General features: G+C 37.2%; 1 protein-coding gene across 2 annotated transcripts in view; it reads left to right on the forward strand.

Annotated features, from left to right (window-relative positions):
* The window catches only part of tafa3b (TAFA chemokine like family member 3b), a 140,805-nt gene extending 123,791 nt beyond the window's left edge, over positions 1-17,014 (forward strand). For both annotated transcript variants that reach the window (XM_055167832.2, XM_055167831.2), the window contains 3 exons: positions 3,167-3,316; positions 9,419-9,543; positions 16,208-17,014. In XM_055167832.2, coding sequence (XP_055023807.1) covers positions 3,167-3,316; positions 9,419-9,543; positions 16,208-16,219 — 287 coding nt within the window. In that variant the 3' untranslated portion in view covers positions 16,220-17,014. The remainder of the gene's footprint in view (positions 1-3,166; positions 3,317-9,418; positions 9,544-16,207) is intronic.
* Positions 17,015-20,065: the final 3,051 nt, after the last annotated feature.

A 20,065-nucleotide genomic window follows, 5' to 3' on the forward strand; every position in this document is an offset into this window, starting at 1 on the left:
TGAATTCTACAGAGGCCAAATTGTGGAATCCCATCATGTTGGGAACACAGAAATGAAATGCCCTGTCACTGCGGTTAGTGAGATGCATGATGGGAAAGAATGTGATGGAAAGAATCGTTTCTCAGTTGAGGAGTCCATCTCTCGGGACGGTTGACATTTTCACGTTTTACACACACACACGCACATCGTAGGCTGGTGACCAGCAGTGTCAGCCACCATTTTGACCCAGTCAGGATGGATTAATTTGATGTGAGGTAATGTGTGCAGAAATGAATTGATTGGCCGTTGTGCTGTGTGCTGCCCAGCCGCCGAAGGACAGATCCATTCCTTAGAGCCGCATAAAGAGCGTTCTGTTGTGAAGGATGTTCCTTTGCACCATTCCACAGATTGTCCTGTTCCAGCTTGCTAAATGTTGTGCCAATCTAACAGTCCATTGCAGTTTTTCTCAACCTCAGCAAACTTCCAAGGGAGCCTGAGGATGATTATTCAAAATCAGATATGCATTAAAATAAGAACAAAACAACAAGATATACTGTTTCTTTGTGTTTGGTTATTTTTATAGCAAAAATATTGTATATAGTTCTAGTTATGCAATTTAAATCCAAAATAATTCGGAGTGTCATGTGTGTTGCTTGCGTTTTCAAGATATGTGTTTGTTGCGTCGTGTGAACCATGTGCATCACGTGTTTTGTCAAAATAAGTGCCTGCTGCTGCAAACGTGTCAAAACCGTTTATGATAAAAGAGACGTTTACAAAACACACGCAAGATACTCCCTTAACAGTAAACTCTGATGAGATTATGCGAGTATCTGGCAAACACGAGCGTCTCTTTTATCATAAACCCTTTAGACGCGTCTGCAGCAGGCACTTAGTTTGACAAGACACGCGATGCTAGGATCTCTCGACGCGCAGAACACATATTTTAAAAAAAGGAACCACACACGTGACAGGCTACATACACGTTGTGACAAACTTCGCATCGAGCGCCCTCGAAAAAAGAAGTCAACGCCGCCACTGATAGACATTTTTAACAGTGTGGTTTACAGATGTGAGTCTTTAAATATTGTTGTGGAAGTCATAAAGATTGAGATCCACTGAATTTTGGTATGTTTGTGTTGGTGAGCAAGCTATGCTATGCTATTCCTCAATTTACTGCATACTAAGACTTATGTGTGAGCCTGTCTATGAAATCCAGGCTAAAGTTTTAATCGAATTATGATTTATTTAATTATTGATTTAACATTGATCTCAATCTTTGACATGGTCTTAGTCAGTCAATATTAATATATCAAGATTATATTTTTACAGAATGTTATATTATGTGTAATGATTTTATGTCATTTTTATTGTTTTTATATAGAATACTGTAAATCACAAAAATTACTTTCTTGGTTTTCACAACCAGGGTCGCACATTGTTACCCATGTACAAAAATACACATTGCTTCACTACAGTGATAGTTCAACCCCAAATGAATATTCTGTCATCATTTACTTACCTTCATGTTGTTACAAACCTGTACGAGTTTCTTTATTCTGTTGAACACAAAAGATGATATTTAGATAGATGATGGTAACCACACAGTTGACGGTACCCATTGACTTCCATAGTATTTGATTTTCCTACTATGTAAATCAATGGGTACCATGTGTGGTTAGCATCACTTACTGTACAATGGTGGCTGGTGACTTCTTTTTTTTTTTGAGGGCGCTCGATGCGAAGTTCGTCACAACATGTATGTAGCTCGTCATGTGTGTGGTTCCTTTTTTCAAAATATGTGTTCTGCGCTTTGAGAGATCCTGTGCATCATGTGCCAAAAAAAGTGCCTGCTGCAGATGCATCTAAAGGGTTTATGATAAAAGAGACGCTCGCGTTTGCCAGATACTCGCATAATCTCATGCGTAATCAAAGTTTAATGCTAAGGGAGTGTCTTGCGTGTATTTTGTAAACATGTGTGTCTCTTTTATCATAAACGGTTTGGATGCATGTGCAGCAGGCACTTATTTTGACAAAACATGTGATGCACACAGGATCTCACGGCACGCAGGACACTTCTTTTGTGTTAATCAGAAAAAAGAAACTCATGCAGGTTAAGAATATCATAAGGGTAAATGATAGCAGAATTTTCATTTTTGGGTGAACTATCCCTTTAACTCAATCCAAATCTAAGGTAGAGCTAGCACTCATGACCAATACATCTGAAACAAGCAAGCGAGATTGAAATAGAGGTCCTGCACAGATTTAGAGGTTGTATTTCGGACCAAATGACAAAACGGCCCCAAAGCTGCAGTATTGATCTGTGTGTTCACATTCGAAGTCCACATAACGGTCCTGTACAAAAACCCCTTCCACAAGCAGAGATCAGAAACTTTACACCGCACCACAGTTAGAAATTATAATACAAAAGCTGATTCTAGGAAGCGCTCCAAGCATTAAAGGGCTTGTTTAGCAGCTCAGACGAAATTTCAGCTGAAGTCTTTGCATCTCTGTAAGGTGAAACCCTCTGAGCTGTATAGTGATTCAAAATAAAATGTTTTGAATGCTTCAGACAAGGCAGGCAAAATAAATTCTGATGTTTGTATTTTATTTTACTCATTATTGCATCTTATATTTTCTCTCTCTCTCTCTCTTTCTCTCTGTGAGTAATAGATTTTGCTCTTCATCTGTCTTGCTGTTTCAAAAACATGAAATTTAAAACCTTCAAAAAAATGTCACTCTTCATCGATGTGATATTGAGATAGTGAGAGGTTGTAAATCTTCTTTTGAATTTCAATCATTTTGACAACTCAAAGCAAGTAGCCTTTGGGCTCCCGAGCTGTTATGTTATTAATTTTCAGTTTTTTGTGACCCTCGTGGTTTTAATTAAAGTTTTCCTTTCAAAAAGAATCATACACAATGCTCTTACGTTCCCTCCATTAGAAAAACTGTAAATGGATTTTTTGGGGGGAGACAGAGTACTGCTGTAGAAACATTTCCATAAATATGACATTTATGCCACATCAAACATATCTGTTCGTACTATATATAGGGCAATATATGCAAGTGGTGACAGTTTGTGGTGAAAATGACAGACTGCAGGTGTGCATGTGTGAATTACCTGCTGACTGCAGTGTCGCAGAGAGATGTTCTGATGAAATATGTCTCTGTGTGTGTATGTTTTTTGCAGTGCATGTGAAGGCTGGCACATGTGAGGTGATCGCAGCTCATCGCTGCTGTAACAGAAATAAGATTGAGGAGCGATCACAGACAGTCAAGTGTTCCTGCTTTCCGGGACAGGTTGCAGGAACAACGAGAGCTGCACCCTCCTGTGTTGATGGTAAAACCTTTACTTCATTTCAATAAATTTTTCTCTAAAATATCAGCTTGTATTTTATGTGGAATACACTAGTGGAGGATCACAACAATCCAATACACTGTAGGAGCAGGATATGCATATATTATATATGCATAAGCATAGATATGTATAAAGGCTAGATGGCTCGTCCGCGCTGCTGGCCAATGGAGTGCAACGTCCGCATTTTGGCGGCCATCCCACGACAGGGCGCCCGCTCACTCATAGCATTGAGTTTTAATGATGCAGGTACTTTTAAATGACCATAACTTGCTTAATTTTTTACCGATTTTCAAACGGTTTGGTTTGTTATAAACGTCAAAGATGTACCTATGACACTGCATACTTATACTAAAAATAAAAAAAATTCAAGAAAATGTTAAAGCATCCAGAATTATAGCCACGTTAATAACATTTGTAAAAAACTAAATCGTTTGAAAATCGGTAGAAAATTGAGCAAGTTATGGTCATTTAAAAGTACCTGCACCATTAAACTCAATGCTACGAGTGAGCGAGCGCCCTGTCGTAAGATGGCCGCAAGGTGATGCCGTTAGGGACTCCGCCTTGAGCCATCTAGCCTTTATACATATCTATGTGCATAAGGGTGATTCTCACGAAATCCAGACTTAAAAGGTGTCCAGCATCAGATTTTTTAAAAAAGCCATTGAAGCCATTTTTTTGCACATATAAAATTAAGGTCTGAACTTACTATAACCATTATTTTTAGAGGATTTAAAAAATAATTCCTATAGAATTATTTAAATTTTTTAGATTATCATTATAAAAATATCATTACCGCAACATTATCATTACCGCAACATGACATTAAATATATGTATTTACAAACTCATGTTTCGGTAGTGAGAACTAAAAAGTTGTCTAAGTACTATGGCAAACAAAATTTCAACTTTTATCTGGAGAGAAAAAATAAAAACTGCTTACCTGGTAGCCATCTTGAGTGTCACAGTCCATTATGTCCCTTCCAACAATTTTTTTTGAAAATGTTAGTTTCTCGACGACTTAAAAATATAATTGAAAATTGCTGCGGAAGATGAGAAAATTTTCTTGGACACATTTTTATTCCTTATTATTGTCTCTACATTTACCAATGATCACCAAATACCACATGTTTCTTTACTGTAAACGTTTATAGTATAACATGCACTGCTTTTTATTTTTTAGATTTTTTAATTATAAATATTTCCATGTCAAATAACCAAAATCCAGTCATGGACACGTTGCGGTAATGAAAATTTTCCACTTAAATGTGAAAAAAAATGGTTTTTATGATGTTATTTGAAATCATGTGCAAAATAGTACATGACTGTATGTTAGTATATAACTGTATGTTTCTTATTTTTATACTCTTACTTTGCGTTTACTTTTTTTATGAAAATGTTTCATGACACCTCATAAGTCTAATTTCGCAAGAATCACCCATATAGTCTTTATTGATTTCCACACTTGAACACATAAATATTGGAAAAATACTGAGGTCATTGAAATGCTTTATGGGATTGCCGTAAGCATTATGTGCTCACATAAACTAAAACTACAGAAACTGTGTCCTGCATCTTTTTCTCCCTCGACTGTCTGGCTGTTTCATTTAATATTGTGTCAACACTGTCCACTTGACAGAGAAATCAATCGTTATCTTATTTTGCCTGACTGTAAGCTCAGGGAAAAATAGCTCGAGTGTCTCCACACGCAGCACTCTGCGGGAGAGGAAATGTCAAATAAGCTGTGTTTCAGACCGTTTTTTGCTACATCCATATCAAATCTCTACTCATCTGTTTGTCACTTTCTATCTCTCAAACTGAACTCCATGATCATGTCTTTATTCAGAGCAGTCATGCCTTACATGTTTATGACATGTAGTGTATGTATTTTTCCTGGAGTCAACTTTTAACATTAGTCAATGTTTCTTTGCACCACCAGAACAGAACTTATATGGCTGTGAGTTGTTTTTAAAATTGAATTGTGTCATATGCTGAACAAATTTAGGAATCAATATCAATATTTGTTAAGAAAATTCCCAAATGAGATTTAGTAAAAACATGACATTATCGTAGCAGATGAGTAATTATTGAATAGGCCAAATGCGGCTTTAGATGTCAGTAGATTTTATGTCAATTTAATTAAATACAAGATTATCATTGGCTTACAGTTCACAGTAATCCATTTGCAACTGAATGTGTCAATCTGTCCAATGTACACGTATACAGTAGGCTTTGCGTTCCATCTGTGCTGTTGTTGGTTAATGTGCTAGAGGTACACTGTCAGACAAAATTATCCAAAAATTATCCCTACCTGTCAGTCACTCACTCGGGCAGTAAGTTTTCAAAGAGGATACTTATGCACCTAAAGAGTGCATATTAGTACCTCAAAGGTACTAATCTATACATATCTGAACCTAAATGTTACGTTTTAGGATCTTTTTAAAGAAGACATATTAGAGGTGGGGGATAAATCGCCTGCGATTCTCATCAGTAAAGCCGGTTTCGTGTTTAAATCTCCATCACCTGCTTTCGGATGGAGCGGCATTTACTGCACGGAGCCGTATTTCACAGAAAAGCTTGCAAAATGGCATACATTGTTGGAGGCGATTTGTCCATGATTATGCCTAGCTTCACGGCTCTGTGTAGTAAATGCTGCTCCATCTGAAAGCAGGTGATGGAAATTTACTACTAATCACGAAACCGGTTTTACTGATGAGATACGCATGAAAATCGCAAGTGATTTATCGCCCACCCCTAGGACATATCATGAAAATGTTTTCCATGTTTAAGTGCTATAATTGGCTCTCCAGTGCTTCTATCATCAATGTGAAAAAAAGATAAACTCATTCACTTAGATTGGTAAACCATTCTCTGCAAGCATGTGAAAAAATAGGTCATTGAAATTTGGCTCCCCTTGTGATGTCAGAAGGGGATAATATTGCCCCTTAATCTGCACTATCCAACCACACACTGCAAAAAATGACTTTCTTACTTTCTTAAATCAAGATGTATTTTCTTGATGAGCAAAATGACCTAAGAAAATAATACTAGTTTTTAGACAAAAAATATACAATTTAAGTGAATTTGTGCTTAAAACAAGCAAAAATATCTGCCAATGGGGTGAGAAATTTTTACTTGAATTAAGTGTTTAAGAAAAAAGAAATCTTATTTCACAATTCTTTTTCTCACCCAATTGGCAGATAATTTTGCTTGTTTTAGGACAATTTCACTTAAATTTTATATTATTTGACTTAAAACTAGACTTATTTACTTGGGTCATTTTGCTCATCAAGAAAAAGCATCTTAATTAATGAATTATTAGATATTTCTACTGAAAACAAGACAAAAATACTAAGTAAGAAAGTCATTTTTTGCAGTGCAGCACTGCCATTTAGTGCAGAGATAAGCTCTTTTTAAGCGCATTTTAAAGGACACACCCAAAAGGGCATCTTTTTGTTTACACCTACAGTGCCAATTTTAACATGCTATAATAAATAATCTATAGGATATTTTGAGCTGAAACTTCACATATGTACTCTAGGGACACTAATTTGACATCTTAAAAAAGTCGTCTGAAATGTCCTCTCTAAATGGGAACTGCCCCAATGACCGCCTGGGGCCATTTTGGAGCATTTTCCTGACAGTGTATGGATGCTATTTTATATCATTTAATTTAATGATTTGCAGATCAACATATTATGATCAGTATAAAATATACACTAAGATCTAATGATACACCATTGCACCATGAACCAGCACTTGGGTTTTTGATCTACAATCTACAGTATACAAAATCTAATATACAGTACATACTGCATCAAAAAAACAGGTACAAAGCTGTCACTGGGACCCTTTAAAAAATAAAGGTTCTAATATGTTCCAAGTTAGAGGTATGGCATGCTCTATGGGAAGAGTGTTAAACACTACAGACAGGCCCTAAAAAAAACGCCATATCTCTTCCTATCTCAGAAAGCTATGCAAGCAGCCACCATTTTACCAAAATAGTACATTGAACACTAGATTACCACATGAACAACTTAAGTCATTTAAAGCTACATTCTCAAAATTAATCAAATCATTATCGTGAATATTAGACCTTATTCCCACAAAATTACTAAAAGAGGTATTCCCTAGTGTCAGACCCAGTACTAAATATCTTTAACTCATCACTAGAACTAGGATACGTTCCAACATCTTTCAAATTGGCAGTTATTATACCCTTTATTAAAAGCCTCACCTTGACCAGGGAGATGTTCATAATTTTAAACCAAGCTCGAATCTTCCCTTTCTTTCTAAAATATTAGAAAAAGTAGTGGCAAGCCAACTATACACATTCTTAGTGAATAAGTTCGTACAAAAAGTTCCAATCATGATTCAGGCCCCATAGCACAGTGACAGCACTGCTTAGAGTTTCAAATGACCTTCTTTTAACACCCGATCGTGGGAAAATCTCAACACTTATATTACTAGACTTTAGTACAGTCTACTAGTACACAATATATCACACAATCTTACTTAATACACTAGAAAACTATGTTGGCATCAGGGGTCAGGCATTAGCCTGGTTTAGATCATATTTATCGCTATCACTTTGTTTATGTAAATTAAGAAAAGTCTTATCACTTTCCGGTTAAATACAGCATACCGCAAGGATCAGTTCTAGGCCCAATTCTGTTCTCGTATATATGTTACCTCTAGGAGACATTATCAGGAAACATAACATAGGTTTTCACTGCTACAGTATGCAGATGACACCCAGCTTTACATCTCCTCACATCCTAGCAAAACCCAACAGTTTTCTAAGCTAACAGACAGTATTAGTGATATCAATGACTGGATGGCAAATAACTTCCTTATGCTAAACTCCAGTTACAGAGATACTTATTAATGAACCAAATCTCTCCAAACAAAATATGTCAGATTACTGTTGTGCCATCTTCCACAGTCAAGAACCTAGGTGTGATGTTCCAGCAATCTATCTTTCAATAGTCATATCTCCAACGTCTGCCGCACAGCATTCGTCCATCTTAGAAATATCTAAAAAATACACCATATGTTGTCTGCATCAGATGCAGAGAAGCTTATCCACACTTTAATGAACTTAATAATAGACTATTGTAACTCGTTACTCAGGGGGGTGTCACGCAAATCATGTAAACAAGCTTTAGCTGGTTCAAAACATCACTGCAAAAGTGCTTACTCGATCTTAAAGTATAATCACATAAGCCCAATTTTGGCGTCTTTACACTGGTTATCAGTTAAATATTACATTTAAAATAATGCTAATCACCTATAAAGCCTTAAATGGCCATATTCGAGAACTACTATCATAATACAATACATCGCGTACAAAAATTCTGGTCACTTAATTATCCCTAGAATATCAAAAGTGTCTAGGTGGTAGATCCTTTTTCTATTTAGCCCCTAAGGTCTGCAATGCTTTATAAAATCAGCTATGTCTGGCTCTCTCTCAAGGTTTTTTTCTTATAGGACTTTTTCCTCCTGACTAAGTAAGGTTTTTTTCTCCTAGGATTTTCTTTTAATTCCTAGGGAGTCAGCTGACATTGATTTAACTTATAACTCTCTTCTATTTGCTACATTATTACTATTCTCGCTAGTACGGTATAATCTTAGCCGCTGTACTCTGCTTATGTTGTCAACCGTTTTCTCCTGCTTTTATTTATGTAAAGCTGCTTTGAAACAATTAAACAATTGTGAAAAGTGTTATATAAATAAAATTGAATTAAATTGAATATGTACCATTTAGGTGCAGATATGTATACTTATGTAACCTCTGAGGTACTAACATGCATGCATTAGGTGCAAAGGTGTACTTATTGAAAGATCTCCGCCCCAGTGACAGCTTTGATACCTCTTTTCTAAGAGTGTGTAGAAGCTAGTTAGCACTGAATAAACAATGATGTATTTTAAATAATCACAGTGCAAAGATATTTCAGCACGTTTTCATGTCAAGGTACACTGTGTAAAAAAGAGGCACAGCTGCTGAGTGAATTCGACCTACTGTCTTTAGTTTAAGAGTATGTGTGTACTAACCCCATTGCTCTTGTCAATGTTCCCTGTGATGTAGCATCTATAGTCGCTCAGAAGTGGTGGTGTCAGATGCAGCCGTGCTTGGACGGTGAGGAGTGTAAAGTCCTGCCCGACCTCACAGGCTGGAGCTGCAGCACAGGCAACAAAGTGAAGACCACTAAGGTTAGTAGTATACAGTACACAAACATATACATGCACACACACTTCAAAACAAGTGCACTAATGCCCTGACTTTGAAAACTTTCAGGGGCATTCAAACTTCTATTTTGAAATGATTGTAAAACAGCAGTGACACCTCCTGTTGAAACATCTTAATCATGGTGTATCACTATGGTGTAAAATCAGCGTAGATTGTTTTTTGGGATTTGCTTTCCCAATTATCACAATTGTAGCTCTGCTGTTTACTTGTTACATCTGGGAAACGTTTACTTCCTCTGCCGAAAGCACACAAGTGCTTCTCTTCCCCCATCTCTCTCTTTGCTTTTGGTTCCAAATCATAGTGAGCCGACTTGTTGCCTTGTCTATACTTGTGGTATAGGAAGCTGCCTTATAAAGCATAATTTTGACTGAAATGGAACTCATAGACAGACATTGGGCCCTATTTTAATGATCTAAGCACATGGTCTAAAGCACAGTGCACAGTCTAAAAGAGCGTGTCCGAATCCACTTTTGCTAGTTTAATGATTGGAAAAGGGTCTATGCGCCTGACGTACTGTCTTAAAGGGTTGTTCCTATTCTCGTAATGGGTGTGTTCTGGGCGTAACGTTCAATAAACCAAAGAGAGTTTCATCTATCATCTATCAAAAGACCACCAGTTTAAGAATAAATTGCATTGTGTTTCATTTATTGAAATGGTTATTTTTGTAATTAACTCTTTCCCCGCCAGCGTTAAAAAAAAGTTGCCAGCACCAGCATTTTTCATGATTTTCACAAAAGTTTAATGCCTTCCAGAAAATGTTCTACAATATATTAAATGAAAGAACATACCCACTGCTTTCAAAAAAAAATAGTTCATCATTAGTTCTTTTTATCACCTCTCAAATATGGATAGGTTTCTTCAACAACACTCAATTTTGAGCAAAAAGATCATTCGATTTTTGTGAAGGACTTTCGATAGAAATCAAAGCGATCTTTAAAACATACACAGAGTTCTTTCTCTTTCACGTGAGGTGCTACTTCCGGAAAGCCGGAAATTCTCATCATTGGCAGGCAAGTGTTTTCTCTTAAATGACGAGTTATCTTGTCAATGGCGGGGAAAGAGTTAATGCTTTGGTCTCTTTAAATGTTATTATTTCAGTCATGGAGTAATAAGTAAAATAAGCAGTGTTTTAATTGCTGATAAAGTATGATGCATGATCACTGTAATCTCAAAAGTTTTTTATAAGAATCATTTACATATATGCAAAATACATATACTCAATACTTCAAATTCTAACTGTCAGCAGGTGTATTTTGATTTACAAATATTTAAAATGCTCATACAAATGCACTACTATGTCCCCTATCAAAGACATTCACTCCCATATGATGCTATGAAAACAAAACACATCAGCATCTATATAATCTCTGGGCTGTAAACATAAACTGGCGGTGTAGAAAAGTCCTGGCTAACTTAGCTGAGTTGTCCTCGTCGTTGACGGAATCTGACTTAACAGAACTTTTTAATTAATACACATTTAAGATGACCATGGATTAACTCTAATTTGCATAGTCATTGATATAAAAAGCTTATTTTTGCATATACAAGCATTGTCTAAAAATGAAAATAGGCTTTTACTTAATTATTATTACAAGACCATCATATAGCCTAATATTAGACACCCAAACCAAAGTGAAGAAAATTATCTTTAATTTGAAGTCTGAACTAAACATCAACGCAGACATGATTTCTCTCACAGAAGTTTAAGATCATATAGGCTACATCTTGAACGTAGATATATAAATGAACACAGAGAAGGAAAGTTTAACACTGTGAAGCACAAGCAAACATGCTGGAAGGCAGCTAAAAACCATCAGGACATAAACACCGGCTTATTTTATTTTTTTGGAGCCTTACCTCCAGATAAAGTAATAAACTGGATTGATGATTTAAATGTTGTTTACTCACATGTGCGTTGTTAACTCTCCGGATTTTATGTTGTGCACTGCTTCACTCGTTCACTTTTCCACATGGTTGGTTTGTTTACAGTGTCGCGTGAGTAGCTGCACTGCAGGTTTGACTTCATTTGGCGCTAAGCAGACCTCTTGGTGATGTCAAAGTACCGCGAGAGCGATTCAAAGCAGATTTCTCCATGTGATAAATTGAATCGCTCTCGCGCTACTTTGCTGTCACTCGCCTGTCGGTTCTCTGCTCCCCAGTCACTTTCGCGCCGCTATAGTAATTTGATTTCATACGCCGATCGGATCGCGCAGATACCTGTGTATCACGTAGACTACACCACTGTTTATACCTTACATTTTCTGCGTTTCTGATGTCCTTTTCCTTTTTTAATTTCCGCTTCGCGCTCCCACTTAGCTTTTCCGTGTCTCGTTTTTTTCTGTTGTACCAACGCCTTGCGTCACGTAATGCTCGGCGAACCTTTGACCCACCTCATGCGGACTGACCAATGAGGAGAGGGTCTTAACCTGAGGCCCTCTCTTCATTGGTCAGTCCGCATGAGACTCAACCGCTCTCAACTCACGTTTAAAGTAATAAACGCAGCGTCTTTGCAGCGCAAAAGCCCATGTTGACAGTTTGTTTAATATAAAGCGGCGTGCGGGAGATTACCAGATACAGTATTTTGCTCGTACCCTTGCTGCCCTGGGCCCTTTCGAGGTCTTGGGCCTCTGGGCAATTGCCCAGTTGCCCGTATGGTTAATCCGGCCCTGACCATATCCAATGGTACAAAGACATCATATACAATAAATCCGTGGGGTAGCATTTTAAAAAATCTAAATAAATGCAACATTAGCACTTTTTAAATGTCACGTTCTTCCTGATCCCATTTTTAAACCCTAGTTAGTGTGTAATGTTGCTGTTAGAGCATAAATAATACCTGTAAAATGTTAAAGCTCAAAGTTCACTGCCAGACGATATATTTTCTTTAACAGAATTCCTCTTTTAAAGCCTACAGCGAACGGCCGGACTACAGCCGGTTTGGACTACAGCCCTCTCCTTCCTGCTTTAATGACGTCAGTAGAACAGTTTTTTGACTAAACTCCGCCCACAGGAATACGTCAGTCGCCAGCTAAGCTAACGGCAAGCTAAGCTGCTATCAAATCACAATACACTAAACAAACTACACAAAAACTCGATACGTATTTCTGAAGGAGGAACTTCGTAAAACAAGGAAGAAAATGAAAAGTGAAAAATACCGTGTTTTTTTACACATGAAACATGAACACATCCGTGTAAAAAGCAAACATGCGTCGTCATCCCGTTTATTGGCGCATATTAAGGGCGATTTATAGTCGTGCGCAAGCTCTGCGTAGCCTGATGTGCACATCGCAAAAATTTTAACAGGGCGTCAGTTCTATGCGGATCGCAAGCGCTGTGATTGGTCCACCAGAACCCCTAGTGTCAGGTAAAAAAACTGCGTCATAGGTATTTCCGTTTGCAATGGTGAAAACAAAGAAGTGCCAAGTTGAGGAGTGATTTAACTCAAACTGAAACAAAAGTCACTGTTCATTTACTTCCATCATTGCTGGTCTTCTCAAATCATACACAACAAGTTGCTGTTTCTTCTTCGTTTGTGGCTTAACTTGCCAAGCTTCTTCTTCTCTGACGGTCGCGCTGCTACTGTGGTTACATGCGTGGATACTGCCTACCAGCGGTTTGCGCGTGTGTGTGCACGTCGACGCGGAGGACGACGCAAAAGTATAAATGAAAACCGATGCGGTCCTACGCCGTAGGACCTACGCACGACTATAACGAGTCCTTTACTAACGCGCTTTTTTAATAAGAAAAACAATATTGCGGCATTGACTTTAGACCAGGTTTTAGTTGCTCAATGCCGTATTTTAGTTGCCTCAAAATAACAACGTGCCATCAATGCGCCTGAACACCTCGTTTTTACACCATGGGCGCACAAATGGGCGCAATGAATTTGCTAATTTAACAACGTGACGCTGAATGTAAAAATTATATCTGCGCCAGGCTAAACTAGCAAAAACACTTGCATGGTGCTTAGCGCTGCATTGCGCCGGGTGTCTGATAGGGCCCATTTACTTTGTGTGTCATAAAAATACATCTGGTCACAAATAGCACACAAGTCTGATGTAAAATATACAGTAACATAACAAAATATCTACATAAGACATAGATATTGACTAAAATAGAGATAGTTTGGCCAAAAATGATATTAAACTCATGATTTACTCACCCCGAAGCCGTCCAAGATGCATATGTCCATCATTTTTCAGACGATGACATTTTCAGTTATTTTAGTAAATGTTTTAGATCTTTCAGTTAATCAAATGTGAAGTTCTGGGGTCCACGACCTTCAAGTCCAAAAAGTTTGCATCCATCCTTCACAAAATAAATCCAAACGGCTCCACGATGATAAACAAAGTCCTTCTGAGGGTAATCCGCACAGTTTCGTTGTAGAAATATCCACATTTAAAACTTTATAAACCAAAATAACTTGCATCCGGTAATGCCGCCATCTTAGTCGTATCCGCATTTACGATGAGAGCTTACGCAGCGTATGGAGGTTACTCTGCTGCTGCTCTGTGCCCCCGCCCTCCGAATTTGTCATACGTCACTAAGAAAAGTGCGTACACTAGGATTGTTTTGTCTGTGAAGGATACATATAATGCTGTCTTTTAAAATTTGGCAGAAGAAGGTGTATAAGCAATTTTTTTTGTTTATAATCCAATTTTTTTAACTTTTTATGCAATAGCTTTTTATCTGTCATGACCTCTTTAACAGGATAGCAAAGTGTCTACTGGTTGCACATTTCAGAATCTTAGCAGATGCAGTACTATATTGTTTGCTTGTTGTATTGTGAATATAAAGTTTCCAGAAATGCTAACATTTAACTCACTGAATTTTGAATACTATCTATCCGGAGCGAATTTTTTTACTCTTGCTCTGTGACCTAATTCATATTGTTGTGAAATCACCCCGAAATGCACCTTAAGAGTTTATGTAAACAGAGTCTGAAGTTTGTTGGAGGTGTCATCAAAACAATACAGCCTGATTTAAAAACAGAAGAATGAGACGATGTCTTTTTATCATGCCAATGACGCTTCTTGAATCTTGAAAGAGAGAGAAAGAGACAAGTAACACAAGTACAGCAACAAACACTGTTTTGGGTGACATACATTCTTAAAAATAATGGTTCCTATAACAGTCTATGTTGGGATGTGTGGTTTCATAAAAAGCTTTAACATCCACCAAACCATTCTGATGCATATAAGGTTCTTTGTAGAGGAAATGGTTTGACAGTACTTGCATCACTGTGACGAACCCATTTAGGACTTTTATAGGATTTTCAAGAGTAGCCTATATATGTGAACCGAGTTGACACAAAGTTAAAGATGAACAAAGTGGTGGTAAAATAAACTGATTTATTTGCTATTATTAATAGTGAAAGCATTTCCCAATAAAAAGCCACAATAGATGTAGCGTTGTCTACAATATTCTTACTTGTAATAAAACAATGCATGGGGCGTTTCTAAATAAGTATTTAATATAAGGAGAACTCAAGAACTCATATTTATAAACACCCTTCCAGAGGGGTTTCATGAAATACAAGAAATGAAAGGAAAGGATGCAGTCTGTTCATTGAATGATGGTGATGATGATGCTCTGACTTCTCTACTCTGCCTGCACACCTCTCAACATTAAACACACACGTAACACAGATCCATTTTTAATCACAGTGAATTGATGGGAGCCTGCATGTGTTATGCAGGGTGTTTGAAAGTGTGTGATGTTTCTTTAGATGAAGCAAAACCTTTCATGAATAAAAAAGCTGCCTAAAAGTAACATAAATGTGTGCCCATGTGTGTGTGTTAATCAGATCTTGTATTTCTTTGGTCTGTCTACTTACACACACAAATACTACATGTTTACTTCTGAAGATGTTAATAGTGTGTGTTAGCAAAAAATCCCATACAGTAGCATTGAAGGAGGGACATTGAAGAGACATGTTTTGCCATACATTACTGTAGAAACCTTTGAAAGGTACATTAAGGTTCCTGTAGCATTGATTATAGCATAGAGTTTGATTCTCAGGTAACACACATACTGATAATAAAATGTATAGCTTTAATGCACTATAAGTCGCTTTAGATAAAGCAAACTGAGACAGGCATGTTTTCAGATTTCCGCAACATCCCACTGTTTTCCATGACCTTTCAGTGGAGCTTAGTCACAAAATGCAGAGGAGAGAAGCAGAGCGGCTTTGATCGGTTATTGATCTTTAAATTGACTAATCTTCACAGTATGTGTTAAAACTTGCCAACACCTGAAAAAGATATAAAAAGAGAAGAAAGAAAGTCAAGAAGCAAAAGGGTGGATCGAGTGTCGGGCATCGTGCCACGCTGCTCTCCTCGGCTGTGTCCCTCTGTGCCAGCTTGGAAGGCAGGCTCTAAATGAATGAGTTTGCTTGGGTGCCAACTTCTTCACCCAGAGCTACCGCAGAGCATGCCCAGAACAAGTGGGAACAAATAAATGTCAACCATTAATGAAAGATTTACTAATGGAGATACCAGGAGAGCCAGGCATCAACTTCTTCTTAACAGGGCTGTGTGCTATGTATAATAATTGATATTATGGGGTTGTTTTTGTTGCAGGGGATTCAAATATCGAATCTAAACTCATTTTCTTTCTCTATTTCAGGTTACACGATAGTTCTGTGCCCTGATCTGCGAACTCAGCTACTTGGAAGATAAAAAATAAAACAGAAGAAAACTGGACTACCTGTGGATTGTTTAGTATCACTCATACTGAGATTATTCACAGTAACAAAAAGAAACTGAGGACCAGACTGATGTCTCCAGACTTGTATCTACCATCAACATTAGGACCATCCTAAAGTTCACTGTCCTTCTGGGTGGACCCCCTGGCCTTCTAGACACTCATTCTATTCTATCAGAACTGGATTTATACCGTAGACAATGGAGTGGATTGGGCTGGGAGGGTTTACTCTGTCTTTTTTTTTTTTTTTTAAGAAGATATCTGGATCATATACACCTGTGCAGCCCAAAATGGAGTTTAACATCTCTTCAGCAACATCAAAGCTTCAATTCCTCTCTGATTTCATCTTTATCATTAAGTTCTTTCCAAAATTTCCACATCATTCTCGCACTACTTGATGAAAAGGTCCGATAATTACTTTGCTCTTGTGGAACCTTTATCCTTTAAATGGCATTTAAACATGTAAAAATCAATCCAGAACTCATCTACTGTATATTGTTTGTTTCTAAACTAAAGCTTTTCAGCCCCACTGTCTGAAATATGGGAGAATAGATGTACCAGTATATTCTAGAAAATGTAAAAGTGTAAAAAATCCAAAAATCTTATTCTCAAAACAAGCAGAATAAAATGAAAGGTTATCACTTTTATTATCAGTGTTTTTATCCAGCCTGGTAACTGCTATTGAGTATGTGTCAGTATTATATTCATTTATTAAAGATGTCAAAAAGGCCTGTTTTTTGTACTTTAATTTCATAGGCTGCAAGTCAAAACCCTCACAGCTTTTTGTGACTCCAGTAACATTATTCATTTATTTTGTTTTCATTCACCGATAATGATAGATGGAAAAATAACATAATCAGCATTATAAATTTGTCTTATGTTTTCTGACCTTTTTGCCTTCAGACAAACCAGTCACTGAAGATGAATGCCCTCATCTTTCAAAAGGTGCTAAAATAAGAAAAGTCTTTGCTGTGTAAACATTATGCATACAGCACCTCTCTCTTTCTCTCTCTCTCTCTCTCTGTCTGCTTTCGTATTTGTCTAACCAAAGGATCAAATCTGTTCAATGCACATGCATTAGCTGTGAGGAAATCCTGAAAACGGTTGTGCATGTCATTAAGTGATTACAGAAATTAGCCCTAAATATAATTCATGAGTGGTAACCTCAACGACAGAGACTCTGAGAGAGTGAGCTCGGAGAAAGGCACGAAGAGAGATATTTGAAAGTGAAATGATGCACAGCTCGTGCATGGAGATGCATGCTGATACGGTAGTACATGATATCATGAGCACACGCGCATCCGCAGGCACGCATACGCATACTGAAGCTCGCCGCAGCAGAAATTTCCCACTGCACGACAGCTCTGCGTTATGCAGGTTTTCCAGAGAGCTGAGACTTTGTTTAAAATTCCATGTAACGTTCTGGAATAATAATGGATGCACTACACTTCTGAAGCATCTGGATTGCTGGGCTACCTTGAATCAGTAGCAAAATACAAACAGGTGAACAAAGGTACACACGTACGCTGTCAAGTCCTGCCACTGTCTTTCTGCGTCTCACACACAGCAGGTAATGGCACATCATCCTGTGATAGCGTTACAGACTCAGTGCGGCTTATGCAAATACAACTTGCAGAGTGTGATGGCGAAGATACAACACACACACCGACTGCACAGGCACACGTACAATATAGGGGAATTACAGCAATTTACTTTTAGATTTTTTATAATGAACACAAAGGGCACATATCATGAAAATCTGAGTTTTTGCATTTTTAAGTGCTATAATTGGGTCTCCAGTGCTTCTATAAACTTAGTAACTTAGTTTTGGTAAACTAGTCTGTGCAAGCATCTGAAAAAATATGTAATTGAAATTAAGCTTCCCTTGTGATGTCAGAAGGGGATAATACCGCCCCTTAATCTGCGCTATCCAACCACGGCACTGGAATTTAGTGCAGAGATAAGCTCATTTGCATTTAAAAGGACACACCCAAAAATGGCACATTTTTGCTCACACCTACAAAGTGACAATTTTAACATGCTATCAATTTATTTATAATTATCTGTGGGGTATTTTGAGCTTGAACTTCACATATGTAATCTGGGGACAACAAAGATTTATTTTACATCTAAAAAAAGTCTTGTGAAATGCCATCTTTAAAAAAACTAGCCCTGATTGATGTGATCCGACAACACAAAATAATTAACGCTTGTTGATCACGCAAGATGTTATTACCTTTATTTATTATAAATGTTTCACTGTTAAAATTCAAATGTTTTGGAATAAATAAGCGTATAATTACAAACAGGCAAAGAATGGCGGTTTTACCAAAAACATCTGTCGATTATAAATTAGCATTATCAACGGCGCACACACCAGAGTATGAAAACAGATTCATAACCGAGGCAGATGAATGCATATTAATCATACTTTATCTCGCTGTATTGTGTAACTGTGTTTCCGAGTATTCTGAAATTTAACATTGGTGACCTACATAACTGCTCGCTGATAAAAACACATCATTCCTCATTATTTTCACATCAGCCGGCAGATGAACAGTAAAGGGGAGGAAAAATTGGATAGAGATTGGAAATGTTGTCTTCATAGTTTTTCAAATGGAAATTTGTGTCAAAACACTGGTTGGAGGTTTCATGCGGTTGAGCTAAATTATGATGCATTAATGGCAATCTTTACGCACAGACGCAGTGCACGAACTCTGTGTGTGGGGGTCAATGATAGTGAAACCTGAAATCACCTACATTGAGGAAAATTACTTAATAAACATAGCAAAATTTGCCTGGAGAAAATATGAAAATGCTGAAATGTTTTTGTTAGTATTGGGTTTTAGGGGTGGTGTGGAGTTAAAAGATCAAAAATATAATTTGCTAGAAAAACAATATGTGTACAGGTTTTCCTACAGTACAGTATACACTCTCAAAAAATTTTTTACAAAAGCTGTCACAGTGGCAGTACCCTTTAAAACGTCCTTATATACCATTTAGGTACAGATATGTATACTTTTGGTACAAATATGTACCTTTGAGGTACTCATATGAAGTCTATGGGGTGGTTTCCTGGACAGGGATTATTCTAGTCCAAGACTAAAATGCATGTTTGCGGTGCCATCTTGCACAGACATGTCTTAACATATATCAGTGCCATTTTGTCTCAAGATGCAAGATTGTTTTTTGTAAGGTCTGTTTGTAAAAACTCCTTAAATGTCGTAAAATAACTAAGGCCTAGTCCTGGATTGACCTAAATCCTGTCTGGGAAACTGCCTCTTTATGTACAAAGTTGTACTTTTTAAAAGGGTACCCCTTTTCAATTAAAAAAAAGCACCAGAGGGAAATGCTTTTGTGTTACAATTAGAGAAGAGATATAACAGAATGAAAAAATAAAGTAAATAAATAAATAAAGCTCATCAATGATTTAAAAATAAATAAATATGACATTAAAATATACCAATATAAAAAATGAGGTTTACTTCAATAGAGAGGGAATCTCTTAAAAAAGCCTTAATAAAATGACTGTTGGGGACATTTGATATAATCCTTTTCTATTTAAAGGATATTTAAATCATGTTTTTTTATATTCATACATTTGGCACACTTTTATCCAAAGCAACTAACAGTGCATTCAAGCTATGTGTTCCCTAAAAACCAAACCCACAGCTTTTTCCCTGCAAGCACATTTTTTTGTTTTACCGCTTAAAATCTATATTTGTGAGGGTTATGTTTATGGGCTACAATTGGGTCTCCAGTGCTTCTATCAACCTAGAA

This window comes from Misgurnus anguillicaudatus, chromosome 5, assembly GCF_027580225.2.
Source record: "Misgurnus anguillicaudatus chromosome 5, ASM2758022v2, whole genome shotgun sequence".
In the NCBI taxonomy this organism is placed as follows: Eukaryota; Metazoa; Chordata; class Actinopteri; order Cypriniformes; family Cobitidae; genus Misgurnus; species Misgurnus anguillicaudatus.